The sequence below is a fragment of the Kwoniella shivajii genome, chromosome 10 (assembly GCF_035658355.1).
Source record: "Kwoniella shivajii chromosome 10, complete sequence".
NCBI lineage: Eukaryota > Fungi > Basidiomycota > Tremellomycetes > Tremellales > Cryptococcaceae > Kwoniella > Kwoniella shivajii.
In genome coordinates this window covers 1,423,600-1,449,821 of record NC_085917.1, presented here as the reverse complement: position 1 = coordinate 1,449,821, position 26,222 = coordinate 1,423,600, and the positions used below count along the sequence as shown (strand labels likewise).

Here is a 26,222-nt window from a genome sequence, read left to right as displayed (position 1 = left end):
CATTGTTTGCACGTAGTAACACATTGTCAACAGGGGTGGTATGTTGAATGAAAAGCCTCGCCAGCTTCGAGGGCCCATTGATATTATATACATTAACAAACGTAACCTGATACAATCAATACAGACTATTAACTCTTACTCTTTACGCAAAAAAGGTCTCTCGGCTTGAGGAGTGATTCTAGCCCCATGTCTTCGCCCATCCTGCGCAGAGTCGAAATCAACAATAGCACTGTGTGCTGTGATTCGGTTATCCCATAAAACCACCGCTTTGGGGGACCATTTTACCCGGACTTGGAAGTCTACACCTTTTGCTAAGTGATCGCTGCAAACGAGAACAATCATGAGTAAAGAATTACCGATCATAAAATGTTTATTCACTTACTATAGCAAATTGAGGATAGCTTCACTTTCTTCCTGTTTCAACCCAACAATCCTTCTGGAAAATTGCTTGTTCACATACAGTGCTTTCTCTCCTGTGACTGGATGGGATCGAACCAATGGATGTGCGGTCTCAACGGGCTCTCTTCGAACGGTACCACCTCGATTTCCGGCTCTCGAATAATTAGCTTGTTCAACACCTGAGTGGATAACCTCCAGTGTTTCGAGGTAGGCTCGGAAGGAAGGTGACAGTCGCTTATAAGCTTCTGTCTGTGAAACGTAAGCAGTGTCACCTCCGGAAGCTGGGGAGTCGAAGAGGAACAGAGTGGTAAGTCCAGGAGGTTGTTCTTCGTATGTGACCTATGATTATTACTGTCAGATGCCTGAGCCTTTCCCAAATTGAATGATCACACTTACATCAGAGTGCCATACACTCGATGTGAAACGATCGGTAAACTCGTAGTTGAAAGTCTTGCTCATATCTCGGTATACAAGGTGGAATTCGGGATGGTCTTTGGGATGCGCGGAAGTTGGATGAACGTGTAATCGACCAAAGAAGCTGTAATTGAGTTGTTTAGCGTGTATACAGTCTGAGATGTTTGTTCTACTCACGATCCCCAATCATTCAGCATCCATTCCGGAGTTTGATCTAAGAAGTCCTGATCCCGGAAAACAACAACACCCCTCTCTGCCACGAATTTCGCTAGCTGTTGTTTGCCTCGAGTGTCTAGTTGTGTCAGTTGTACACCTGACACATCAGCTCCGAATCTTGGAGTCAACTGCATGAGTGTCGCATCAGTCAGACCGCCTTTCATGAGATCCTAACCAGCAGAGATACTCACATCCGAGACTTCTGCGTTCGCAAGGAACTCTTTAGGGTTCTCGTGCTTCAGAGCTTCCAATCCGGGATCCTTGTGCTCGAAAGATGTCAACGGGGGATACTTGTCGTTGTTGAATGTCGGAAGGGCCCAAGCGTATGGGTATGCGTCGTCCTTGTTTCCACCTGCATCTTTATCATGGTCGTACTTGGTTCCCTTGAAATTAGGCTTCTCCGTCTTCTCCGATGACTCTGGGCGCAGACGTAAGGTTCGTAAAGGCTCGGTGATCGTCTCCGTTATAGTGGTGGCCATTTTGGATGTTTGTTTTATGTTGATGCGGTATTGATAGATATGAGCGGTGAAGAAAATTGAGTTCCCACAACAAAGTGCTTCTTGGTGTCCGCTCTATAGGTTTTTGTACGATTTGAATTCGTTTTATGGTGACAATTTGTCGTCATCGCTAAGATGTCGGTGTCTGCCTCTCCGACACGACTGTAATGGGCAATCCCACCACCATATTCACCTTGTGCTTTGATCACGCCATCCGGAATGCCGATGCTCAGCTGACTGTCTGCACATGCTTGAAAGCAATGGCACAATCAACGTCAGTGAAAGTGGAGGAAGCGATGGTGTGATCGCAATGGTATCCCGGTGAATTGCGTGATCCGTCATCAGCGATAACAGCAACGGTGAGTTCCGCTTTGGCACTATTGTGTGATCGTTCGGTGATTTAACTTTCAGTGCGATTGGTCTAATCGATTGGCTATACTTTTGCATCTAGCGCACACCGACCAAGGCGGCATGTTCGGATGACCGCGAGACCCCTTGATCTCGGTTTGGTCATCGCTTGCTATCGCTCACTTGTATGGTATACAATTCAGATCATACTAAGGATTTTGTGAGATTCCGGACTCTCGTTTACGGCTTGGCTGTGATGTAAAGGCAAGAGTAAATTGACGAATGTGAAATGCGTTTATTGAGGAAGATGTCGTGATCTGAACTGCAGTATTTTTTTAAATTCAATCGAGGTTGCTAAGACAGATTGAAGGTAAATACGTACATATACTCATGAGCTTGAATAAATCTGCAGTATTCCACCTGGATTTGAGTTCTCACTATACAGAGCAAAATGTCCACGACTCGACCTCATGAGCCTTATGCTGCTTCCACTTCGTCAGAAGAGATGACTAGCAGCTCCCGCTCGGACCAAGAAAAGTCATCACCCAGCCCCGCTGATTCTCAGGCGGCTTTAAGGACATCGCCGCTCTCAATTCGCGAGAAAGGCCAAGCCGCTCACCATGCGACTCAACCACTCAAGCGTCCCGATGGGACTACCCTTGAGCTCCTGGATGGTATCCCGCCACTGGCAGAGGTGGGCGCACTCACGTCGGGGTCAGCATTCGGCAAAGCTTGTCTTCGTGTAATGGGAATTGGGAAGAAAAATGCAGGCCACGCTGGAAGTGCCATCGCTACACAACCTTCGGTTTTTGACACCCCTCAAAAGGACCATTACGTTCCAAAAGACTGGTATGAAGGGTATGCTGCATTCGACCCCTTGTTTAGATGGACCTGGAAAGAAGAAACGAAAGTCGTACGGATCATTGATTGGAAGATCTTCGTGAGTAGCACAATGAGTCAACGCCAAGGTCACCAGGTCGGGTCTTTGCTGATCTTGACTGTTTGGTTCATGTAGCTCTGGGTCACGTAAGTTTCGAATCAAGCCTAAACTTGATGTAATGATCAAAGCTGATTTCGCTCTAGAATCATGTTTCTTGCCCTCGATATCGACCGATACAACCTTACAAATGCCACGGCCGACAATTTCCTCAAGGATTTGAATTTAACTCAAGCTGACTACAATCTTGGTAACACACTCTTTCGTGTTGGATTTTTGGTACGTGGATATCCGGGATGTTGCCGGATGCTGGATGAAAGCTAATCTCATTTCTCAGGTTGCTGAACTTCCATCTCAGCTTATATCAAAACGTCTGGGACCGGACGTCTGGTTGCCCACTCAGATGATCATCTTCTCCGTCATCTCAGGTTCTCAATTCTGGCTGTCAGGCAGATCCTCCTTCCTAGCCACTCGGTTCCTCATCTCTTTCTTCCAAGGAGGTTTTATTCCGGATGTCATCTTGTATCTGTCTTACTACTATACCAAATCCGAATTGGCGATTCGGTTATCTTTCTTTTGGGTATCGAATTATTTGGCGAATCTTATCACGGCTTTCCTCGCTGTCGGTATCTTACAAATGAGGGGAATAAACGGACACGCTGGTTGGCGATACATGTTTTTGTTGGAAGGTCTAATTACTCGTGAGCGAAGAAATCTCTGTGACGCTGAGTAAGACTGAAAGAAATGGATGCACTTCCAGTCGTCGTTGGTGTGGCTTCTTTCTTCCTGTTGCCTTCTTCAGCATCAAAGACCAAGGCATGGTTCCGACCCAAAGGATATTTCTCCGATGATCAGGTCAAGATCGTTGTCAACAGAGCTTTGAGAGATGATCCCACGAAGAGCAGTATGGTGAGTATGAGCGTCGTCTTGTTAGGAAAGGGCGAGCTCACGACCATTGTCATAGCATAATCGTCAAGCACTTCCTGTCAAGACGATATTCCGGTGCATGGGTGACTATCAAATGTACCCTCTCTATTTGATCGGTATCCTTTTCGGTATAGGCGGTTATCCAGTTTCTCAATACTTCCAATTGTCCATGAAAGGTCTTGGTTTCACAACATTACAAGCCAATCTCCTCAGCATCCCCAACATTGTGTGGTCCATCATTAATGTATGTATATCATCTCAGAGCATCTACCGGGTGCATGAGCTGACTTTCGGATATGTATCCAGATTGTCGGTATTACTGTGCTCTCCGAAGTTGTGAACAGTCGAGCTTTAGTCTGTATGGCTGAAGATCTGTGGATGTTGCCAAATTATATTGCTTTGTGAGTTGACCTGCCTTGTCCTCAACGATTGAAGCTGATCACCATCACCGATCAGACTTGCTCTTCCCAATCCTGGATCTTGGACGTACTTCGCCATTGCAACTGTTCTCTTGAGTTTCCCATATGTACATGCTATCCAAGTCAGTTGGACAAGTCGGAATTCGGGATCAGTCGAGAACAGAACGGTATCTGCTTCCTTGTATAACATCAGCGTGCAGCTTTCGGCCATCATAGGGGCCAATCGTGAGTCGTTCTGGCCAGTATGTAAAGGCTACGGATCACTGATAGTCGATAACAGTGTACCAAGCGAGCGATAAACCGCGATACAAGCATGCGAATAGCGCTATTGTAGCCATCATATGTTTCAATTTGATCGTACTCTACCCATCAACTAGATGGTACTATAAGAGCCGAAACGCCAAACGAGAGGCGATTTGGGGTTCAATGTCGTCAGAAGAGAAGAGCAAGTACCTTGAGACGACACCAGATAAAGGAAATAAGAGGCTAGATTTCCGGTTCGCCTATTAATGAAAAATCTTGCCTGAATAGTACAGACAGTGATCCGAGATGAATAACGTGCTATCGATGAGTGAAAGGATTTTTGCGTCCTTCTGCATTTTCACGGCTTTCCGATTCAGGGCGTGCCCAGTTTGCCGTAACCCCATTGGCTGTCGGCTGGAAAGTAAGCTTAACGGAACTCAAGTCATTATCAAGCCGGTACCCTGACCAGTTGGCGCCAACAGCGGTATCTCGTTGAACTTGCCCAACAATTTCGGTATTTTCGTTAAAACATGTTACAATACTTCCACAATCGATAGACATTTTAGGCGCCAAGACTGTTATCTTCGACCAGATGTTTCTACTGCAACCTATAAAAGCGAGCTCTGGGGAAGGAATATGGCGTTCTTGAATATCTTGTTGGATTGTCTTCATTGCCGTCACATTCCCAAAACCACCACCAGAAAAGCCTCGATAAATCGAGACCTACCTTTGCAGACCCAAGGACGGAGACGCTACCTACTAATACTTTCCACTATTCTCGAGACACCAAGGCTACAAACGATGGTCAACCTGGTTAAGATCCTCGCGGCTACTGTAGTGCCGTTCCTCTTCACAGTTTCCACGACCGCAAGTAGACTCGAGATTACAGCGACTCGAAACTTGAATTGCGGCGCCGGAGACAACAAGGTGACAAATGGATATGTTCACTTGGACCAAGGCAATTTGTTCTTCTCTCTCTTCGAAGGGAAGGGGCAGGCCAAAAACAACGGCTTGGTGATCCAATTTGAAGGTGGTCCTGGAGCATCAGCCTTTGATTATCCCTTCATCGGTAAGCGCGCATTTCCTTACTAATCCACTACGCAATGTTTCGACGCATAGTGAGCTCCGGGAGAGGTTGGTCGTACATTATGGTTGCTCGCAGGCTGAGGCGTGAATACAGGAGCTGGTCCTTGTCAGTTGACACAGGGGGGTGACGCTACTATCTCCGGTCTCTCTCCCGCTCCTCACCCATGGACGAACTACGGAAATTTGCTAGCAGTCGACTTTCCTGTCGGTACTGGCTGGTCGTACAACACAAGCAACCAAAGTCCCGCTAGTACCTCGGATAAAGCTGCCGAAGACTTCGACGACTTCTTACAGATAATTTTGCAAAAATATCCCCAATTTCAAAAACAACCCTTAATCCTTTCTACGCTCTCTTACGGAGGTACCACTGGCTCACACATTGCTTCCACTGTATTATCGCGAAACAAAGCCGCAAAGGCCAAGGGGCAGTCTTCCCGAATTATCAAATACTTTGACCAGCTCCTTTTTGGCAATCCCTTTGCGGATGCTATGGGTGACATGTAAGTAATCATTTCCCACCCGCTGTCACAAACTTCTGCTTTACTGTGCCAGTGAACGTAGCAGGAGATGTATGCCGAGACCTGATACCTGTTGCTTGTAGCTACGGCAACTGGGATACCCTGTGCAATGTGGAGCCTCGAGCATACAATGAGACTATCTGTTCTCATTGGCGTGATGGCTTGACTACTTGTCTCGATAAACTCCGTTACGTTTATGACGTAGAAACGTCTAAAGACCTTCGAATAGATGCAAGACAATCGTGTGTCAAATCAGTCGATATTCTTTGGGGTGCTCCAGCCTTTAACCGATATAATCGAAAGGAGCCACATTGTTATCCTACAAACCTTTGTTTCTGGTGGAACGCCCCTTTAACTACTTTGATGAACAGTAAAGATATGCGAGATTGGGTAAGTTTGATCGAGAAACTTTTGGTGTGTCCTCGAATGCGTATTCTGACAGTCACATTGCAATGATAGCTCGGTGTCACTAACGATATCACACAATGGTGGTATGCTGGAGCTGCGATGGTCAGATTCGCTAATAGCGGTGACAAGTGAGTGACACCATCTCCACTAGTCATCTCAACCATGACGTTATTTACTCACACCCACGACTTCGTAGTATGCAAAACGCCTATAAACTCCTTCAACCTGTTCTAGAATCTGGAACGAGGTTACTTGCTTACAGCGGTCTTGAAGATACTGTCGTACCATATAACGGCACCCTTTCTTGGGTGAGTATGTGACCACCAAGATGATACTACAACGCTGAGGAGAACCGTTGATTGACAATCGCAACTGAAAGATGAAACGGCTACCCAACCCCCTCCTCGCCGAATTTAGGTCGGCCGAAACTCAAGGGTTTTCCAATGACATTTTTGCAGGTACCGTCATTAACCCCGGATCAGCCTACAGTTTGATTGGGATCTCCGAAGCTGGACATATTGTGAGTGAAAATCGCCTATTGCCGCTCCAGGAGTCTGTTTTGTTTCATGTTGATCATATTCTGCGACTGGTAGGTCCAGCAAACACATGCAGCTGTAACCCAACAAATGGTTAAGTATGCCTTGCAAGGAAAGAATTATAACCCTCTCAAGAACTAGAGGGTCAGTCTTTGGCACGGATGGGCGCGGATGATAGCAAGCTCTTGAGACGATCTCGGTAGAGCTGATAGAGCCGAGTCCTAGGAGTTAATCAAACCCTTATACACGTTGCTAGATCTTTCTCGCGTAATCCGGATGCATTCACCTTGTATGGTCGGAAAATCGTTTTAAGTCATCGGACTTGTACAATCAAATATGGTTTGCTTCTATAGTACAGAGCCTTCTACACCGAACAGCGAGGCGCTTCCGTCTGCTTCTGGGTTTTCTGCAGTGCTATATGCCAAACTCCTCCTTCCATCTGTACATCATATCTACTGACACATTACTACCACCACAAACCACGAGCACGACCTTGTCATCCTCATTTACCGGAATCACTTGGTTCAGTCTTCCTGAATACACCAAGGCCAGTGTTGCTCCACAAGCAGGCTCGACTAAGACTTTATGATCTTCTGCAAAGCGAATGCAAGCCTCTACAGCTTCTTTGTCGGTTACCAATGTTGAGTGTACATTTGACCTTAAACCATATTCAAGTGCTCTAGAAGCTACTCTGGTGCATCCAAGAGAGCTTGCAATAGAGGTGATTCCGGTTAAAGTAATGAGAGCTTTCGCTTTGATTGATTCGGCGAAAGATTCGCATCCGATAGTCTCCACACCAATGACTTGTGTTTTCAAAGGTAGCTTCGATAGCTTGGATATCTTATCTAGACCTTGACAGATACCAATTAGAAGTCCACCACCACCGACTGAACAAACTACAGCATCTGGAATACCGCTCATTTGATGATCGACTTCATGAATGAGGGATTCAGCTCCATCCCATATATCTTGATGATCGAACGGTGGAACATATACGCCTTCAGGATCGTTGGGTAGAATTTTCTCTCTTAGGTATTGATCGGCGTCTGCAATTGTCGCCCCGTGTTGAATCACCTCTGTTGCGCCAGCAGCGATGATACGTTGAATCATTTCAGGTTTTGTGGTGAGCGGTACAACGACCGCAGATTGCTGTTTTAGTGTAGTAGCCGCTGTCACGCATGCTAAACCAGCGTTTCCTCCCGAAGACGCGTAGAAATGCTTGGGAGTGATTGAGGGGAATCGTTGAACGGCGCGACGGACAAGGTTACCGATGCCACTGATAGCAGAACAAGGTCAGTAACGCTGTCATCTTACCTCGTCACCGGAGCTGGGGGTAGAAATACACAAGGGGACAAACTGAAAAAACCACTCACCGAGACTTAAAGGAGCCGCTGGGTTGGAAATTTTCCATCTTCAGGAATATCCGACTGGGAACCCTTAAATTAGTGTCCAGATAGAAATGAATAGGAGATCAACGAGTACTCACCATCCGGCAACTTTGGACATTGGCACGGACTCGATAAGCGGTGTCTCGATCCATGGACACGGGCATGACGATCCAGCTTCGGTGTTATGCTTCATGTGCAGGTCTAGATTTGACTCAGAAGGTGGGGTGAGGGGCATCATGATCATGTTGGTATTGCTGATTCTGCGTACAAATAATGATTTCACAATGTATGGTGACCTGAAAAGATGTACTGGAATTGATTATGTGGGGATAGACTTTGATAGAACATTTTGGTAAGAGATATCCTTCATATACGATGTTATGCAGCCAGCAAGACGTATCACTTGACCGTATGAAGTCGCTCAATTTCCCATTTCGCACTGTTAATTTCCATTTTAGCTATTTTTCCATTTTCCATGTACGAGTATGGGGTAGATAAGGTCATAAGATCATCTTGAGGCTATATCGCACTTGTGCGTCTGGCGTCTGTAACAATTTCCCATTTCCCACGGCAGACTATCAATAACGTATGATGTAAAGGTGAATGATGATGTCGTATCGAATTCAACGTATTTTCCAATGTTCTTGTCCGCCGTTACCGTTGATGGGATGATTTTCCACTTTCTTATCAATGATTTTCCAACGAGATGACAATTATGGGAAAATAACCCAATGCGTTCCTGCATGTTCCTTAAAAATGGGAAATCAGTCCATGGTGGTTGTCATGAAATTGGCCATAAACACGGTAGTTGGTATACACTCGTATGCATCGGACAAAAATCCGCTTGTGTATACCGTCCAACGGATTTGAGGAGCGAGTTGAGGGTATGCATACTCGTACTTGTTTGAATTGAACTTTACACGGAATTGCCGTCTCATATAAGATTATTGTCCCCGTGATTTACGAGATTAACCGCTGAATTGATGGTGTCCCAGGTGATCAAGAGAATAAGCGCTGTCGCTTGAATCACTTTACTTTGTTACATGTTCACTGCGAGTCTGTAGATGCTGTAAATATTGCGATGCTGAACTTCTCTCTGGTACATATTATGCATAAAAAGTGTATCTCAGTCACATCGGAAAATGACTGACTATGGTTTGGGTAAATGCTTTTCAATCCATTCCTTTATAGTTTCTGTTTTCATACCATTTTTCCCGTTCCAGCTATCCTCCACTGGCCAACTGACCCCTTTGTTCCTTGCCCATATCAAACCATATTTAGCCCCTAAGTCATCTGGATCGAGTTTAAGCCTGCGTTCTAAATCCTCAATTGATATGACTTTTCGGTTGATCTTCCATCCTGCCCGTTCGACCTCTTTGGCGATATCTGCAAAGTTGACGGTATCTCCCGCAATGAAAATCACACCTTGAGGAATGTCTTCTTGATTCAAAGCTATTCTTGCAGTCAAGTAACCAATGTCCTCTGATGAAGTGACTGTTAATCTATTATCCCACTTTTCTAATGCATGCACTACACCATTTTTGAGATCTACTATTCCAAGTGCGGGACCAAATAGGGTGTCTGTGAACATTCCTGTCGATATAATGGTCCAGGATGTCTTGCCATTGGCGTCCTCTTGTGATCGAAGCAAATCTCTCACATCAAGCTGTTCATCGAACAGAGGTTGACTCGACCCTCTACCTATAACATCATAATCTACTCCATATTGCCACGGGATATAATGAGGTACTTTGGCTTCTAAAACAGCTTGGGCGACACGTAGTTGAGTTCCTGGACCAGCGGAAAATCCTGTTGCAAGGATGACAATATCGAATCCTTTCAGCAGGTATGAAAAGTCTGAGGATTGTAACGAGATGTCTCCGTGGACAATCTTCACTGGATAAGAGGATAAGTCCGTCTTTGACGACGGTCTTAACAAGACAGAAACCGATGATTTGGAAGGATGAGTCGTGAAAGAGTCTATCAACGCAAGGCCAAGCTCTCCAGCTCCGATAATCAATACCGAGCGGGTCATTGTTGTGAATGCGATTCTGGTCCAATGTTGAGAGATATAAAGTGGACGTGAGATAGTTCTTATACAAAATCTGATTATCATTTTATGTATCAACAGTACACTTGGACCGCCCCTCCACACCAGCCTCCACCCTACCCTCCACCGCTAAATAAGCTTATTCATGCTAAAAAGCTTTTTGAAACCCTTCTCCTACTCCTGCAGGGCGGACCAGCGGTATGCCGGACGATATGCCTCAGTGCACCTACCAACATTGCATCAATCTGCCGCATGGTTCAATAAGTGACATATGATTGCATAAAGACTAGTGATGAATTTATGAAGAGGTGTCATGTATACTTCTCATTAAGCCACGCCCGCCAGTTTCAGCATCAAAGGAGTTTCCGCAGGTTCGACTCTGGGTCTGATTCTGTTGGCCGGATCGAGTGTACCGTCCGGTCGACGAGGGAGAGCGTTATAGTAACCTGGTCTTTCAGCTGGAACACGGTTCATATACTATTCGTTGCATTTGTGAATCAGCAGTTGAACACTTGCCTGGATCATCCCATTATGCCGACTTACTGGGAAATGAGTGGTTCCTTTCCTATCCTTGAAAATTTTACCTTTTGTTTCCAATTCGCTTGCAGTCATATGCTCTCTGGGACAATAACACACATATGTAACGAAACGAGTTTGATTTCCAACAGGACTAGCGTTCCAATGAACAGTCCTTGAATCCCATACTGTACAGGCCGTAAAATCACCAATCAGCTTTTTCGACTTTCCGATGATTAACGTATGACTGGATGGAATGAGATACTCACAGATGAGATCACCTGCACCAGCACAGATTTTGATCTCTTCACATCCCTTCTTTTTGAACCAATCCATTTCTTCGACTTTATATGTGTAACCGTTTTCCTTTTCTCCTGCATCCTGATCCAGCTTGAATCCGCCAACACTCTCGAAGTATTCTTGATGTACCTTATGCGACCCTTTCAAGACGCATAATCCACCATCGGATGGTCCGTTGTTTGACAAGTTGGCTATACCTTGATATAGTTCAAATCGATCAACGTTTCTTGGATTTTGATCGATATCTACAGCATATTCATTTTTAGTGCAACTCAAACCTTCTAAACAATGAGATATACTCACGTGGCCAAGCAGCGGTGGGCATCAAGTCGGTTCTTCCGGTCTCAGAATTGATAGGTAATGAAGCATTCATTCCGTCGAACGAAGCGATTAGATCGTCTGTACCCCACATCTGCTCAAAAATCTTGATGATGGCAGGTTCACTACATAATGAATTCCATCAACTGGATATAGGCATTCATGAAAATCGAGCGTACGTACGTTCTGATTTTCCAGACGAATGCTTCATGATTCACGCTATATCTGTTGTACAGTCCACCTCTATTGTATGATATACCCCCATCAACCTGTCAGCTTGTACGTCGACAAGGATGAGAATGGGATGCACTCACGTCGTACTATAAGGTAGGTGTTCTGATGTCCATGTTGATCGATCGTCCCTCTTGAATCCATAGGGGAAACTTTCTAACCATTGCCAAGCTGATTCTTGGAACTCTTTGCAAGATTCTTCAGATATGACTTTAGGAATAACTACGAAGCCATCTCGCTCGAGATCAATCATAAATTGGGGTTTAGTCATACTGTATACTGGTGTATTGGTTTGTTCGCAGCACTTGAATATATGCTTCTGACGATGTCGATGTCGACTTGTTGTATCTGTTCCAATAACGTCTTATCTTTTATGTCTTACGAGATTGATGAACAACTACCAATGTAAATCACTGTCGGATGTGTCAAAAGTGGGGAGGAGAGGTCAAAGTGGGGGAAGAAGAAAAGACGATCTGACTTCATTATCAGCTGAAAGAACAGAGAACAGGAACGACTCGAAGTAGAATCCTCAGTAGAATAGATTGCGCCCTCCTTATTTCAACGAGTGAGACTTTGTCCGAAATGGTAAAGATACCCGAAAGCCGCTAAGAGTGGGGGAAAGAAGCAGGTGGGGAGAGCAACAAGCAGTACGAGAGCGATAGGCAAGTGAGAAGCTTAATTGGGCATCTTACCCTGAGGTGAAGATGGGAAAAACCATATGCCATCGAAAGTAAGACTGCAGTCTTTTCCCCTCAAAACTTTTAACTCCGCATTCTGGTAAACCCTTTCTGTGCCATCATTTTAAAACCTTTGCGTTTCTAAAGCTTCCGTTGCTACCCCCTCAGGATTCAAAACTTTTAACCATCGTGCACCAGAAGAGGTACTTTTCGATTTCTCTCGGACCGTGTATACCCCGGAGAAGTCCGAAATTTTGTCTGCAGTTGGGCGCTATCTCATTTCTCCTCCCCCACTTTCCATCAATTACTCTCATGTTCTCCCTGGGCGCTACTGGAAAACAGGTTGTTAGCCGTGTAAAAATCTTTATCTTAGATTGCGATCGTGTATATTGGTAGTCGGATGGCAAAGTGGGGCCGAAGTGGGGGGATCACTCTCCGTTTATCATGAGATTTGATGGACTATCTTGGTTGTCTTGAAAGTATTCCGGTTTGGATTCAGATGACTATAATACCTCGACTATCGTTGGTTCATTTCATCCTTTCTCTTTTCCTTTCTTTCCATTGCAAAAATTTCACCTTTCCTTCTCAGTTAGTGAAATCGGGTCAGGTAAATCAGCTTTTCACCACCTTGACGATTGACTTAAGATAGTATATCACATCACATACGATGAACAATAATCTTCATCAGACAACCTCAATTAACTCCGTGGAGAAGGAGAAAGAGAGGGACTTCGATCAAGCTGAAATTAAAGATGTTCAAGGTAATTCGGAATTTTACGAGACCGTCACTGCAGCACCATTAAACCCGTTATCCAGAACAAGTTTCCAACTTTATGCTATCTTATTGGTTGCTGCTTTGAACGCTACTGCTAGTGGATTCGATGGTGTGAGTAGTCTGTCATTCCGTGAATCTACACGTAGATGACCATAAAACTGACAATTGAATCCCGACAGTCCATTTTCAGTTCCATCAATGCGATGGATCAATATAAATCATACTTTCACCACAAAGAGACTGGTAAATCTACTGGAATGTGAGTGTTTTGTGCTGATCATGAGCTGTACCGCATGGAAGGAAAGCTAACGATCTCACTTCTCGATGTATAGCATAATGATGATTTACACAATTGGTAATATGGTTGGATCGCTCTTCACAGGACCAATCTGTGACCACTTTGGACGAAGAGCAGGAATGGGTGTCGGATCAATCCTCATCGGTGCAGCTGCAATCGTTTTGACTGCCGCCAAGAACGATTCCTATCTGCTCGGTGGACGATTCGTTCTCGGTTTCGGAATCTCAATTGGAACGAGTTCAGCTCCTACGTATGCCTTAGAATTAGCTCCTCCTCAATGGAGAGCCAGAATCGTCGGTTTCTACAATAGTTGTAAGTCAAACGATCCCTTATCGGTATACCCTGTCTTTGAACCCTTCTTTTTCATGTCAGAAAGAGAAGGAGAATTGGCTAACTAAAACACTATACCCAGTCTTCTACACAGGTTCAATCTTAGCGACAGGTGTAGCATATGCATCCAACAAAGCTTCCGGAGAATTGGCTTTCCGATTGCCCTTGGGATTACAACTCATGCCCCCTGCCGCTATCTTAGCCGGTGTCATGTTCATTCCTGAATCACCTCGATGGTTGACTGCAAGAGGTAAAAAAGAAGAAGCTCAAAGAATTTTGGCTAAATACCACGGTGCTGGTGACATCAACCACCCTTTGGTACAATTGGAGATCAAAGAGTTCGAAGAAGGTATTCAAGTCAGGAAAGCACAAAGTGTTTGGAACTATTACGACTTGTGAGTCAAAACAGACTTTGCATCAACCTCATAAGCGCTTGAGTCTGATAACATGCTATACACAGAGTCAACACCAGAAATCAAAGATGGAGGTTTTTGATGAACGCTTTCATGTCTTTTTTCGCCCAATTATCCGGTAACAGGTGAGTTTACGACTATTGCTTTGGTGACCACATGGTTTGGCTGATCACGCTACTTTCAGTGTTCTCACTTACTACCTTCCCTCAATGTACACCAAGCTCGGAATCACCTCTACCGACCGACGATTATTGCTCACATTCGCCAATTCAATCGTATCAGCTACCGGTGCCGTTTGCGGTTCAGCTACCAATGATATGATCGGTCGACGAACTAAACTCTGGGTTGGTTCCATCGTATTAGCATGTTTGTTCGCTGCTGTCACTGGATTTTCGAGTCAATTTGCTACCGGTGCAACTCACATCAGTCATACATTGAGTAATGCAGGTGTTGCTTTCATTTTCTTATTTGGTTGTGCATATTCATTCATCTACACTCCCTTGACCGCTACCTACTGTGCGGAAGTATTAGCAAACCACACTAGAGCTAAGGGAATGGGTATCGTAAGTCTTGCTCGCCTTTCATGTCAATGGCTCAGTATGTATTGCAAAGAGATCGCAAGCTGATGTTTCCGTCTTTCTTCACATAGCACGTTATCATGTCAAATTGCGCCAACTTGTATAACACTTATGTGACTGCCATTGCACTCGATTCAATCGGCTGGAAGTACTATATCCTTTTCGTAGCTTTGAACTTGTTCTACTGTGAGTTATACTGTTGACTCTCCGAAGAACGGCTAGACAAGGGTCTGATATTCGTTTCAATCTCTATAGCTGTCATGTGGTTCTTCTTCGGTATTGAAACTAGAGGTCGAACCTTGGAAGAGCTTGATGCTGTCTTTGATGCCAAATGGCCTCCTAAAGCAGCTCTTAAGAAAGCGACTATGGTCGACCGAGAAGGCCACCTGGAGGGTTTAGAACATTAAGCGGAGATTTATCACAGGGTGTTATGGCTCGAAGAGGGTTCTGGTAGGAAGGGGAAGAAAGGGATGAAGGGTGAACTTTGGCTCGAGGTTGTTATTAATTATATGATTACATATAGATGTTGTTGATTCTGCAATCGCAAGCTTCACTCTTGTATAGAGATCCTCTTCCGTACTCTGATGGGAAGATCTTCTCGGGATGTATATGCACAAGGGTACAAAAGGTGACCATAGGAATAAAGCGGACTTAAGGACTGTAAGAGTAAAGATTGTCATATGTAACATTTGATTCCGTCTTATTCCGGTTACGGCCAACACCCGGTTAATAAAGGGAGGGAAATTGTGAGTCGAAATGAAAAAAACAACACAATTAGACATTTTCTACTTCGTCCCATTGTATTCTCACACATCATCATCATCGTCCTCATCTTACCATTCACAGCAGATCATTATCACCCTTTCATTACGCATAGATACCAAGGGCGTGTAGAGAACCGACATCAGCATTACTTATAGGTTAGAACGAACAGCTTTCACTCGCGAATTTGGCACAAGCTCTCAAGAGAAAGATTGGGGCATACCCAGCATCACATACCTTGTTGGCTGTATCTCAGCCTCGAAAGACTCATCATGTCGCGCTTCAAGATATCAGCAGCCTTATGGGATAGAATTCATCATTTCGCGTCTTTCCCACAAACAGGAGGTGCGTAAATGCTTTCGACATGTTTTGCTTTGATTGGCTAATCCTTACGAAACCAGTTTCGCTTCAACAGATGGTTTTATTCGGTCAACACCCGACACAAGGTACTCTACTGAAGGCGTCACAGTTCTTGTCAGAGGAACTACCAATAAGATTATCACATCGAGTTGTTGAATTGGAGAGCTTACCGGATGGATTGAGCAAAATGCCTAGTATCAATAAAGTGAAAGAATGGTATGCTCAAAGTTTCGAAGTGAGTCAAGTCTTCCCTCAATATGGGTTATCTGGGTTTATCCGCAGAGATAGACCATCCGTTGATATTGACCTGAAGGAACTTATAACACATCCAAGACCAAAATTAAAGCCTGATATTGAGGAACTACTCCGGGTGCAGTCATCTCAGTGGGTAGCTGTTCTGATCTGTACTCCATGAGAAAGCCTTTGATTGATATCCCATAAATGATTGATTTAGAAATCAACATTTCCCCTCTGCTACACCAAACCCATCTCTGGATCCACTCATGCACGAAGGACCGGTGGGGTCGAATTTGGTTTCAGGGAGCGGAGTATATAATGGTTATGGGAATGGAAACGGAGTACCGGTAGGAGCAAGTACCGCAATTCCTGGGACGAGATTACGCATACCGATCGAAAGAAGGTGAGTTATAGGATCCTCGGAAGAAGGGCTTGTGTGAGTCAATGGTAGACCGGTGGACTAACCGTTGGATCTGTCGCGGTATTGCAGATACTTCTCCCCACCTCCTACACACATTGTTTATCCACCTGAAGTACACGAATATAACGACCAATTTACTCGTCTACTCCAGAATATCAAAAAGAGACATGATCCAACCGTCACTACTGTCGCACAAGGTGTCCTGGAATGGAAGAAAAGACAGGGTCACGGTAGAATAGGTCAAAATATCCAAGAATGGCTGGATAGATTTTACATGAGTCGTATCGGTATAAGGTTTTTGATAGGTCAACGTGAGTACATACACCATACAGAGTTATTACAATGCGCTGACATTGGATCTTGAAGATGTCGCGTTGAACACACTTCAACCGCATCCGGACTACGTTGGAATCATCTGTACAAGAGCAGTGGGTGCAGCTGATGCAAGTCGCAATGGCCAATAGCTGACACGCTTTCTGCAGAATGTTCATGATATATGTCATGAAGCCATAGGTGAGCTCACGATTACTTTTGTGCCTCGATTGAAGCTGACTGGCTTTTCTTCCCTGCGTTCAGAAAATGCTCGATATGTTTGCGAAGAACATTACTCCCTATTCCGTGGACCACCAATACAGCTGTTATGCCCTAAAGACCTCACATTCGCTTACGTTCCAGGACATTTGTCTCACATCCTCTTCGAGCTCCTGAAGAATTCCCTTCGAGCGGTCGTGGAGAGATATGGAGTAGATAACGAGGACAGTTTCCCCCCTATCAAAGTGGTCGTGGTGGAAGGGAGCGAAGATATCACTATTAAGATTTCAGATGAAGGTGGCGGTATCCCACGAAGTGCTATACCGATGATCTGGACGTGAGTGGTCATCAATCAGGAGAGAAGTCATCAGAAGGAGGACTGACCTCTTTGTATAGATATCTATACACTACCATGAGTGATGAGGGATTGGAAGCAAACATCGATAGTTCAGATTTCAAAGCCCCTATGGCCGGGTTCGGGTGAGTGATCGACTTTCTATATCGTTACTAGTGGTCGACAGGTCCTGGTGTCCCGCTGCGTGATCAAACGGCTAATTTCGAAATTGTGATTATCAGTTATGGGCTGCCGCTGTCAAGACTGGTAAGTGCTCGCCTAATCTATATTCATGGGTTGTAATGCTGACTTCTACCACAGTATGCTAGATTCTTCGGGGGTGATTTGAGGTTGATATCGATGGACGGATATGGGACAGACGTGTACATCTCTCTGAACAAGCTTTCATCAAGGTGAGTCTACTTTCTGGAGTGATGAAGCTTGAGCGTGAGAGAAGAAACCCCTAGTTGAGAGAGATATTCTGCGAGGTCTCGCAGCGGGCAATAATCGACAGAGTCTTGCTGACTTTGCATTTGTCCTACATAGTCGAGAACCACTGCAATAAGTCAAAACGACACCAAATCATACACCCGTCACAATACAAATGTGTGCATCGGGATCACCCACCAAATTTAACGAAAACTCTGTTGTAGTGGCATAGGTCGAAGAACGCATAAAGCAAACATGTATAATGTAACAATTCTGACATTGGCGAAAACATAAAGTAATACAGATGTGTGAAGTCTTCGTCAGCAATCTAACTTACAGACCAATACTGATGCATCCGTTTGCTATTCGACCGAATGAACTGTCCAATCACTCAAAGATATATGTGCGTTCCAGGGGTATATATCAATCATTTCCCCCCTCCTGCAAGGTCTCTCGTCTCTGTATCCTCGCTGACGGAATTGCCTGTACCGACTACTCTGTTGATCTTCTCCATCCTGTTGCCTTTGAACGTGTGAGGTTTTGAACATCTTCTGTATCATTTACATCTTCCTCAAATTGACAAGGCACCCGATAAGATGCCATTGTACAGTAAAGCCAAATAACCGGTCTCTGTAGAGCAGATATATGTGTATGTGTGACTCCATGCTAGAATACTAAATGAAGCTTGTATCTGCGTTGAATCTCCATACACACAGCCACAAAAGGTATAGTCCAGGACAGAATTAATGTGACGAAAAGGTGTAAGATATCACATGAGTATAGGTCATCCAATTATTGGGCTCCGAAATCTCATTAAAACAGTCCGAGAATACTGTAGCTCAAGCTCACTTGCCCATGTAATTCAAAAGAATCCACATATACATCCGAGTCATCGATGTACCGCACCAATGTCCAACAATTGAGGATCCGCTTGCTGTCAATTCCGGATCTATTCCTTGACATTGGAGGGGAAGATTCCCTTGAGGCATTTCTAACATCCACCGAGGCAAGCGCTGTGAAATCAGAGACTCCAGCAGCGATCATATACGTGAGCAAGGTCTTCGCTGGAGCTCGAGGAAGAATCAGATAATGCTACATCCATATTGATAGCTACCCAAGAAATACGAGGGTAAAAATCAGGAGGATGTTATCAGCATAAAAAATGATCTGAGAACTCCGCACATGGCCCAAGCAATCACAGCTGCAAAAGAGGAAGTAGCATGACCGTATCCTGATAGTGACAATGCACTCACAATCAGACTCATAAATAGACCTAATCGTTGACATACGATGGCGAATATCAGTATCGTCAAAGCTCCATCAGGACGTGATCGTTGGCTCGAGGACAATTCAAGAAATTATCATAGAATCATGATTGTGAGCCAAACGCCGATCAACTTAGACTTGATCCCCGTGGCATAGTGTGTGTGTGTGAAGGTCTTCTTTTAGTTGTCATTGATGTGCATGAAATAGTCTACGTGTGCAGCTCCTCATTAGAAAACGGAATGATACAACAATTCTTCCTGACGGCGAAGAAGCTCAAATTGGTTATTTTCCCGTCAATTTCCGGTGACTACCCCCCGACCAAGCGACGTTTGCCCCATTACATCACAGATATTACGATGGCTTCATTTTGGATATATTTCACAATGGGAATATGTCTATCTCTATACATGACATCGATTCAAAAGCCGAACATCTTCACAACACCTTCTATGATGAAAGTTGAGGATACGTTGGCTACGAATGAGGATGAAGTATTTTGCACAACTTCATGGTGCATGGTGTAAAACGTCTTCGTGTATTTTAAGTAAATACCCAAATTAATCTACACCCCTGCAACTACACCGGTATACACACACAAACCAACGATTCGAAATCATAATGTCAGCTTACCCTACCGTTGGAAATCGAACCACTTTAGCTACAGGACTGGGCAAAGCGTTGAAGAATGAGTTGAAAGATCTGCACCTTGGTATGCATATCCATCTCTGTTAATCAAATGTACGTTTTGAGAATGACGCTGATATCCGCGACTTCGGTATCACAACACGTTCGGTATATTAGGTGCCAACGAGGATTTCCACGCTGAAAGAAGGAAACACACTCAGATTTTAGGTATTCACAATATACCTGGAGGACTAGACACACCCATTGGAGGAGTTGAGTTCACAGCTATTAGAGGTCCACACGGCGTAATCCCCTTGAGATGCTTACAGTGAGTACATGTAGTCAGAGTCTTGACTGATCATCTCGATCTTTGCTAATCGATATTGGATCTCAGCCCTACGAATCACAACGGTGGTGCTCTGGTCTACATGCATGGAGGCGGATATACCGTCGGGTCAGGTGACGAATTCGAAAGGGGTTTGAGAATTGTCGCTGAGGAATCAAACGCCCAGGTATGCAACTCTTGGAACCTACCTGCAGAATTTCCTGATGAAAGACAACATAGGTTTGGATCGTCGAATACCGTCTGGCTCCAGAATGGCAGTACCCCACACAACTCGATGAATTCGAAGCTGTCATCGAGTGGCTACAAGGTCGAGATGGCGAGCAACGAGGCGTCGACCCCGACAAAATAGTTGGTGGTGGTGACTCCGCTGGGTAAATTTGCGAAAAAACTGCCCCAACTAAGCTTACTCAAGCATTCCAATAGTGGAAACATGACGGCTGCTTTGGCTCTCCGACTCATGGATCAAGGTAAAAAGAACATGGCTGGTCAACTTTTACTGTATCCCGAAGCTCGAGTACCTTTTGATACCAAAGCATGCGATGAGAACAATTCTGGATATTACCTAGAAGCCGTGAGCCAAGTCTTCATTATAAATGGCTAGTTGAACAGTCTGGCTGATTAGCAGGTCACAGAACGGTATTTTCAGTTTTGCCGATCATTACGCTCCCAGAGGTACACCACCTTCCACTCGATACATGTAAGCTCGTTTGTTGCACTGGCAAGCTGGACATGCATACTGACATTTGGTTGACCAGATCACCAGGGATGCAGCCTACCGAAAAGCTGAAAGGTGTTCCGCCTTCATTCGTTTTCACCTGTGGCTTTGATCCATTGCGTGATGTCGGAGTAGAATACGCTCATAAACTCCAAGAAGCAGGAAACAAAGTTGAATGGGTACACCATCCTGATCTAACTCATGGGTTCCTCCAATTCGGACACTGGAGTTCCGATTGTGACGAAGCCACCAAAGGAGTTGGTAAAGGCTTGAAGGCAATTATGGAAGGCAATTGATGAATGAGTATGTGACATCGAGAATTTGGAATGATTGTATGCATCCACCTAGTCTAAATTCTCTTTTCGGACTGTCTAGAAAGCATAAAGCTACCACCTCGTACTCTCTAGCTAAAACAACTGTTCTTTGCCCTCGTGTGTACAGTTATTTCCGTCTTACCCTCCACTTGCCCTCCACTTCCTCCACTTCAAGCGACGGCAATGACAGCATGTTCGGTCTACTCCGACCAGCGATGAGATGGGGATTGAGGATGGGAGATAGCCCGATGCCCGCGGTAACTGGACGTGTATATAACTAAAGGATGTCCTCGCTATTTGATATCAACAATTCCATACATTCCTAGGATAATTTGCTCAATTGCATTACCCATAGATCCACACAAATCCAAGCTATCATGTCGCATACAGCCCAAAGAGCCGAAGGCAAGAACAGGATCATCCTAGGAACGTGAGTTTGCTTCCTTCGATGATCTGAAAAGAATTCACAGTGTTCGATGAAGTTAATGCATAACTTCTATAGCATGACGTTTGGTCCAGATGAGTCCAAAGGTGCTCGTATCACGTCTTTGGATGAGTACAAGAAGCACTTGGACTACCTCCAATCGCAAGGTTACAATGAGATTGATACTGCCAGAGTATATATCGGAGGTGCTCAAGAAGCTTGGACAGCCGATGCAGGCTACAAGGAGAGAGGATTGAAAATTGCTAGTAAATGGTATCCTCAGGAACCCTTGGCACACAAAGCGGACAAGATTAAGGAGACTGTCAACAAGAGTTTGTCGGAGCTTAGAACTGACAAGGTCGACATCTATTACCTGCATGCAGGTGAGTTACATTACTTTCCCGTTTATCTTACAGTAGACAGCTTTGTATGACATCATTGGAGGTGACACGGATGGCTGATTTCGTCATTCTTCTTATCTAGCTGATCGAACGGTCCCCTTCCATGAGTCTCTCAGAGCAATCAATGATCTTCACAAGGAAGGCAAATTCGACACTTTTGCTATCAGTAACTTTACAGCCGCTGAAGTTGCAGAGGTTTGCACGATCTGCGAATATGAAGGTTTGGTAAAGTGAGTGCTGGAGGGCATGACGCATCATGGAGAAGCAAGCTTATCCTTATTTTACTATACGCTCCATAGACCTACACTCTACCAAGGAGTGAGTAGAAGTCACCTCAACAAACGCTTGTCCCGTTGCTGACGGACATGCTTTTTAGATGTATAACGCCCTCTGTCGAGGGGCCGAACCTGAACTTCTTCCTGTCCTTCGTCGATTCAAGATCGACTGGGTAGTATATAATCCCATTGCCGGAGGACTTCTGAGTGGAAGGTACAAAAGCAGCGAGCCACCAAAAGACGGTCGATTTGGAACTGATTCCAATGCAGGAGCTATGTACAGGTAAGTGGTGTCCTCTGTTTCCATAGCTTTACCAAGCAATTGCTATTGTTGCTCCCACAAAGATACCCCATATGACCCCCTCAATTCAGCGAATTTGGACTTCGAGATCTGCATACAAGCTGACATCTCATGCAGGAAGCGATATTTCCGACCTGCCGCTTTCGATGCACTTGAATTAATCGAAAACGCAATCAAGCCTCACAACTTGACTATGGTTGAAACCGCTTTGAGATGGTGTGTACACCATTCCGAGCTGAAACTCGCAGCTAAAGGTGGAAACGATGGTGAGCTTCTTGGTTGTACCGCGTGTTGGTTTGATTAGAGCGTGGCTGATCTAGAGTCATGGTTTGCAGGTATCATCATAGGTGTATCCGGCTTTTCTCAACTCGAAAACAACCTTGCAGATCTCGAAAAAGGTCCTCTTCCTGATGACGTGGTCAAAGCACTCGACGAAGCTTGGCTGCTTTGCAAAGCTTCAGCCGTTCCCTACTGGCACGGTGAGAACAAGTACACATACGAATTGACTCCAGAGTTGTACAGTCAGAAGCAGTAAGAGCTAAAATGAATGAACAAGTCGAGATGTCGAAATCGTTCATAAAGGCATTTACATACAACGATGCAATATCATCCTATTATTGAAAAATTACACGTGTTCCGTCAAAAGTCCTAATAGGACAGTTCTACATTCATCCATGACTCCACGTTTCAGTGTTCCAGCCAAATAAGCTGTATAAGCTATAATTCCAGCGCATTTGTTTTTGTCTTTTACCTGATGCAAAGCAAACGGGTGTTCACATGAGAGGACGTCGTCTAGATACTCCAAAGCGCTCTTGCGGGCAAGAGAAGGCTCAATGCGTACGTTATGTTTCGCAGTGCTTGTTCTTGAGGGTGAGATAATAACGAAAGGTGCCTGTAATGTATCATGTCCATCGAGAGCGGACCCATACGACCACACCACGACTGCGCCATATCAGCCAATGGTTACCAAAGACTCTGACCGAAAGAATACTTACGAGTTGCAACGTACTACAATTTCCAGATGAATCAGCTTCTTATTCTGCTGATGAATGATCTCGAGTTAGAGGCCAATCCTACTCACCACACACCACGGGACCATACTAGTAATCTGAAATCTGGTTTCACTACTCCATCTAAAGACATGTGCAAGTACTGTATGTCCGAGTCAGCAAGCTAGTACTGATGACTTAGGCTGCGCGACTCACGCTGTAACGCAGAATGACAGCAGTATGCCGCATCTTGCGATTTTGCCCAAGAGTTGACGTATACATTAGCAGCTGCCCATTCACCAGGTGAAATGGGACGACCAGTGATTTCTGCAGGACATGTTAGATTTTTTACGACGAATCAGATTCAAGTCAACTTACTTTTGGTCCCAGCAAAGATTCTTACTTGCTCAGTATCACTCAGTAATAAAACGGTTCCCAAATGCGAGAAAGGTATCGCAGCCGAAAACATGGGATGTTCTAATGTCAACATTTGTGGACGTATTGTATCTTCCACGTGATTCCTCCACGCTTCGAAGGACCCTCGTAAGCAGTCTTTCCAGCTTGTGATCTTACTGACATGCACCATAGAAAGATCGCCCAGATCTCGCCATAGCAGTGTCCACTGGACGCAGTGAAGACCATGCAGAAGAATCCAGAGCGAAAAGTTGGTGAGATTCGGGGCGATGGACCCTCTACCTGCTAGTTCACGAAGAGCGTGTCGGAAGGAAGGAGGACGTGAAGAGTTTAAGAGGGATCGATTCCATTTTAAGGGATCTTTAGCATCCCAGACTTCATCAGGAGCTGGTAGTTCGATCGAGATACTATAGCAGTGTATCTATGGCAAGAGTCAGAAGTCAAATTACTAAATCACAAAAGAGGCTTACCAATAAGAATCCTCGATATAATGCCGCATTTTCGGTATCCATCAAAAAAGAAAACCATCCTAGACGTTTGCGTTCTTCTTCATCAACCCATTCCAGCCAACACGCAACAGGATCGTCGAGAGTACTCTTCAGCTGTCGGTCGTAGTCTGGCAGGAGCATGCCAGACTGACGGGCCAAGTTTATAATTGGAGAATGAAAGATCTGTGTATGTTATATCAGCTTCGATCCCTACATGCCTGCTATGGATTTCATCACCTGTGCAATATCGTGTTGTTTGAGCGAGCAGTACGATCTAGCAAAGTGATTGAGTAGTAGAATGGTTTGCAAGCTGGCTACTGATGTAGTAGGTTCGTCTTCTACCGTCTCGAAGATTCGTGTGCGAAGTCGTCTGTGTAGCTTTGAAGCCATTTCCAGACCGTCCGAGTCATTTGCGAAGGCAGTTCCAACACATATCATCGCTAGTAGAAGGTCAGGGGGCAATCTACGATATTGCAGCGAAGGATAATGTATGATGGGATATAAGGGTGCAAAGTGCCTATCGGGAAGAAGCTGAGCATGATATGACACTTGTTGATGATTGTTCAACCAAGCTCACATGAAATACAGTTCTAGGTATAGCCTCATTTGCTGAAGACTGAACGACGGCAATGACAGCTCACGCTTGACGTTGTCCTGTGTTTGTATGTCAGCTTGCATTTCAGTTACCACTGCTCTTCACCGAACTCACATCAAATAGATCCAACATAGCATTTCGGGCATCCTCATCGAGAATTTCTCGTTTCGTGGGAGCTTGCCAGGGTGACCATACGGACCATCTTTCCGTGAGATTCGGGTAAATAAGATAGGAAGGTGATGTAGGGGGAACATGTGCTATATATGGTTCAGGATAGGTGGATCTCAATCGACTGGGCGGAGCTTGCGAAGATATTCCCATACCAATTGGATGACGAAGCGGTGCGGGAGATAGTAGTACTTCACTTGCTTCGACGGTGTCCGAATTGATAGGAAGAGGTTGACTTTCGTTATGCTGATTGGTGGAAAGTAATGAAGTTTCGGGAGATGGATTGAACAACCAAGAAAGCAAATCATCCATATTATCTCCTGTCTGGGAAGGGGAGTTCCAATTGAATTCCTCTCCTGCAATGACTGTTGTCCCACCATGATCTGGCAAGTCACTCTGTAAATGGTCAGATCCGTCTGTGACAAGAGGCAAAGCCTGATCGAGGAGGTTCACATCCTCCGCCGATGCGGACCATTCCGTTGTCGATGTAGAAACTGCACTCATTGGTGCATCCGTTACTTGAGGCTGAATGCCCCTAGAATCTCCGTTCCAAGTGCCAATGGGATCGATAAAGGTGACATGTCCCGCCATTGTTGATGGCGTTCTGACTCCTCTCAGAGTTTCCGAAGACCTCCTCTTACGTTTTCTCGCCGATATGCGGTCGGTGGAAGCTGACGATGATGACCCCGTAGAGCTGAAGAAAGGGGTCCCGACTCCAGCCGTGCACGTCGTTGTCTGGTGTTTTCTCAAAACATCTGGACGAGCGAAACCTTTCCCACATGATGGACACACACTGGATGGGCCTCCATCTAGCAAGAAATATCATGAATAAGCACGTCGATTTCGAATCGCTAATCAGAGGGAAGGAACATACGATTCAAGGCATGTCTTTCAAGATAATCCCTCCTGGCATATTTCTTCGGGCAAATGGTACACTGATATTCCTTACTCGATATGCTTCGCTGCTCTGGTTGCGGTGGTGAGGGGAGCATGCTTCCACTGTCGT

The 26,222-nt window shown here is 45.0% G+C and overlaps 11 protein-coding genes across 11 annotated transcripts; 6 read left to right on the top strand and 5 right to left on the bottom strand.

The window, feature by feature from the left end:
• Positions 1–135: 135 nt before the first annotated feature.
• On the bottom strand, positions 136–1,508 carry IL334_007422 (uncharacterized protein; the record flags this gene model as incomplete). Its single annotated transcript, XM_062939112.1, has 5 exons — positions 136–322; positions 383–738; positions 796–937; positions 991–1,157; positions 1,221–1,508. The coding sequence occupies 5 exons, from the start codon at positions 1,506–1,508 to the stop codon at positions 136–138; spliced, it is 1,140 nt and encodes a 379-aa protein (XP_062795163.1).
• Positions 1,509–2,325: 817 nt separating this feature from the next.
• On the top strand, positions 2,326–4,667 carry IL334_007421 (uncharacterized protein; the record flags this gene model as incomplete). The annotated part of the gene is made up of 9 exons (XM_062939111.1): positions 2,326–2,814; positions 2,890–2,900; positions 2,958–3,090; positions 3,149–3,512; positions 3,572–3,720; positions 3,776–3,982; positions 4,045–4,139; positions 4,195–4,382; positions 4,438–4,667. The coding sequence occupies 9 exons, from the start codon at positions 2,326–2,328 to the stop codon at positions 4,665–4,667; spliced, it is 1,866 nt and encodes a 621-aa protein (XP_062795162.1).
• A 534-nt stretch (positions 4,668–5,201) lies between these two features.
• IL334_007420 (uncharacterized protein) lies at positions 5,202–7,089 on the top strand (the record flags this gene model as incomplete). Its single annotated transcript, XM_062939110.1, has 7 exons — positions 5,202–5,469; positions 5,581–5,986; positions 6,088–6,394; positions 6,464–6,540; positions 6,609–6,720; positions 6,792–6,932; positions 7,006–7,089. The coding sequence occupies 7 exons, from the start codon at positions 5,202–5,204 to the stop codon at positions 7,087–7,089; spliced, it is 1,395 nt and encodes a 464-aa protein (XP_062795161.1).
• A 273-nt stretch (positions 7,090–7,362) lies between these two features.
• Positions 7,363–8,580, bottom strand: IL334_007419 (uncharacterized protein; the record flags this gene model as incomplete). The annotated part of the gene is made up of 3 exons (XM_062939109.1): positions 7,363–8,224; positions 8,322–8,375; positions 8,435–8,580. 3 exons carry the CDS (start codon positions 8,578–8,580, stop codon positions 7,363–7,365), a joined length of 1,062 nt encoding a protein of 353 aa, XP_062795160.1.
• A 906-nt stretch (positions 8,581–9,486) lies between these two features.
• On the bottom strand, positions 9,487–10,371 carry IL334_007418 (uncharacterized protein; the record flags this gene model as incomplete). The annotated part of the gene is made up of 1 exon (XM_062939108.1): positions 9,487–10,371. The coding sequence occupies one exon, from the start codon at positions 10,369–10,371 to the stop codon at positions 9,487–9,489; it is 885 nt and encodes a 294-aa protein (XP_062795159.1).
• A 342-nt stretch (positions 10,372–10,713) lies between these two features.
• On the bottom strand, positions 10,714–12,022 carry IL334_007417 (uncharacterized protein; the record flags this gene model as incomplete). Its single annotated transcript, XM_062939107.1, has 6 exons — positions 10,714–10,863; positions 10,930–11,090; positions 11,172–11,447; positions 11,506–11,645; positions 11,704–11,763; positions 11,835–12,022. The coding sequence occupies 6 exons, from the start codon at positions 12,020–12,022 to the stop codon at positions 10,714–10,716; spliced, it is 975 nt and encodes a 324-aa protein (XP_062795158.1).
• Positions 12,023–13,095: 1,073 nt separating this feature from the next.
• On the top strand, positions 13,096–15,229 carry IL334_007416 (uncharacterized protein; the record flags this gene model as incomplete). The annotated part of the gene is made up of 8 exons (XM_062939106.1): positions 13,096–13,314; positions 13,383–13,462; positions 13,536–13,813; positions 13,914–14,226; positions 14,292–14,369; positions 14,429–14,807; positions 14,894–15,008; positions 15,078–15,229. The coding sequence occupies 8 exons, from the start codon at positions 13,096–13,098 to the stop codon at positions 15,227–15,229; spliced, it is 1,614 nt and encodes a 537-aa protein (XP_062795157.1).
• Positions 15,230–15,856: 627 nt separating this feature from the next.
• On the top strand, positions 15,857–18,032 carry IL334_007415 (uncharacterized protein; the record flags this gene model as incomplete). Its single annotated transcript, XM_062939105.1, has 12 exons — positions 15,857–15,929; positions 15,986–16,179; positions 16,258–16,328; positions 16,399–16,584; positions 16,672–16,913; positions 16,969–17,030; positions 17,085–17,115; positions 17,179–17,470; positions 17,530–17,613; positions 17,710–17,734; positions 17,789–17,880; positions 18,014–18,032. The coding sequence occupies 12 exons, from the start codon at positions 15,857–15,859 to the stop codon at positions 18,030–18,032; spliced, it is 1,371 nt and encodes a 456-aa protein (XP_062795156.1).
• Positions 18,033–19,780: 1,748 nt separating this feature from the next.
• On the top strand, positions 19,781–21,143 carry IL334_007414 (uncharacterized protein; the record flags this gene model as incomplete). The annotated part of the gene is made up of 7 exons (XM_062939104.1): positions 19,781–19,871; positions 19,964–20,114; positions 20,181–20,298; positions 20,352–20,503; positions 20,556–20,703; positions 20,765–20,829; positions 20,888–21,143. The coding sequence occupies 7 exons, from the start codon at positions 19,781–19,783 to the stop codon at positions 21,141–21,143; spliced, it is 981 nt and encodes a 326-aa protein (XP_062795155.1).
• A 395-nt stretch (positions 21,144–21,538) lies between these two features.
• Positions 21,539–23,097, top strand: IL334_007413 (uncharacterized protein; the record flags this gene model as incomplete). The annotated part of the gene is made up of 7 exons (XM_062939103.1): positions 21,539–21,591; positions 21,664–21,968; positions 22,069–22,216; positions 22,286–22,304; positions 22,363–22,544; positions 22,680–22,828; positions 22,898–23,097. 7 exons carry the CDS (start codon positions 21,539–21,541, stop codon positions 23,095–23,097), a joined length of 1,056 nt encoding a protein of 351 aa, XP_062795154.1.
• A 90-nt stretch (positions 23,098–23,187) lies between these two features.
• On the bottom strand, positions 23,188–26,208 carry IL334_007412 (uncharacterized protein; the record flags this gene model as incomplete). The annotated part of the gene is made up of 10 exons (XM_062939102.1): positions 23,188–23,504; positions 23,558–23,570; positions 23,644–23,714; positions 23,768–23,878; positions 23,930–24,386; positions 24,436–24,636; positions 24,691–24,970; positions 25,031–25,107; positions 25,163–26,025; positions 26,091–26,208. 10 exons carry the CDS (start codon positions 26,206–26,208, stop codon positions 23,188–23,190), a joined length of 2,508 nt encoding a protein of 835 aa, XP_062795153.1.
• Between the last annotated feature and the right edge of the window lie 14 nt (positions 26,209–26,222).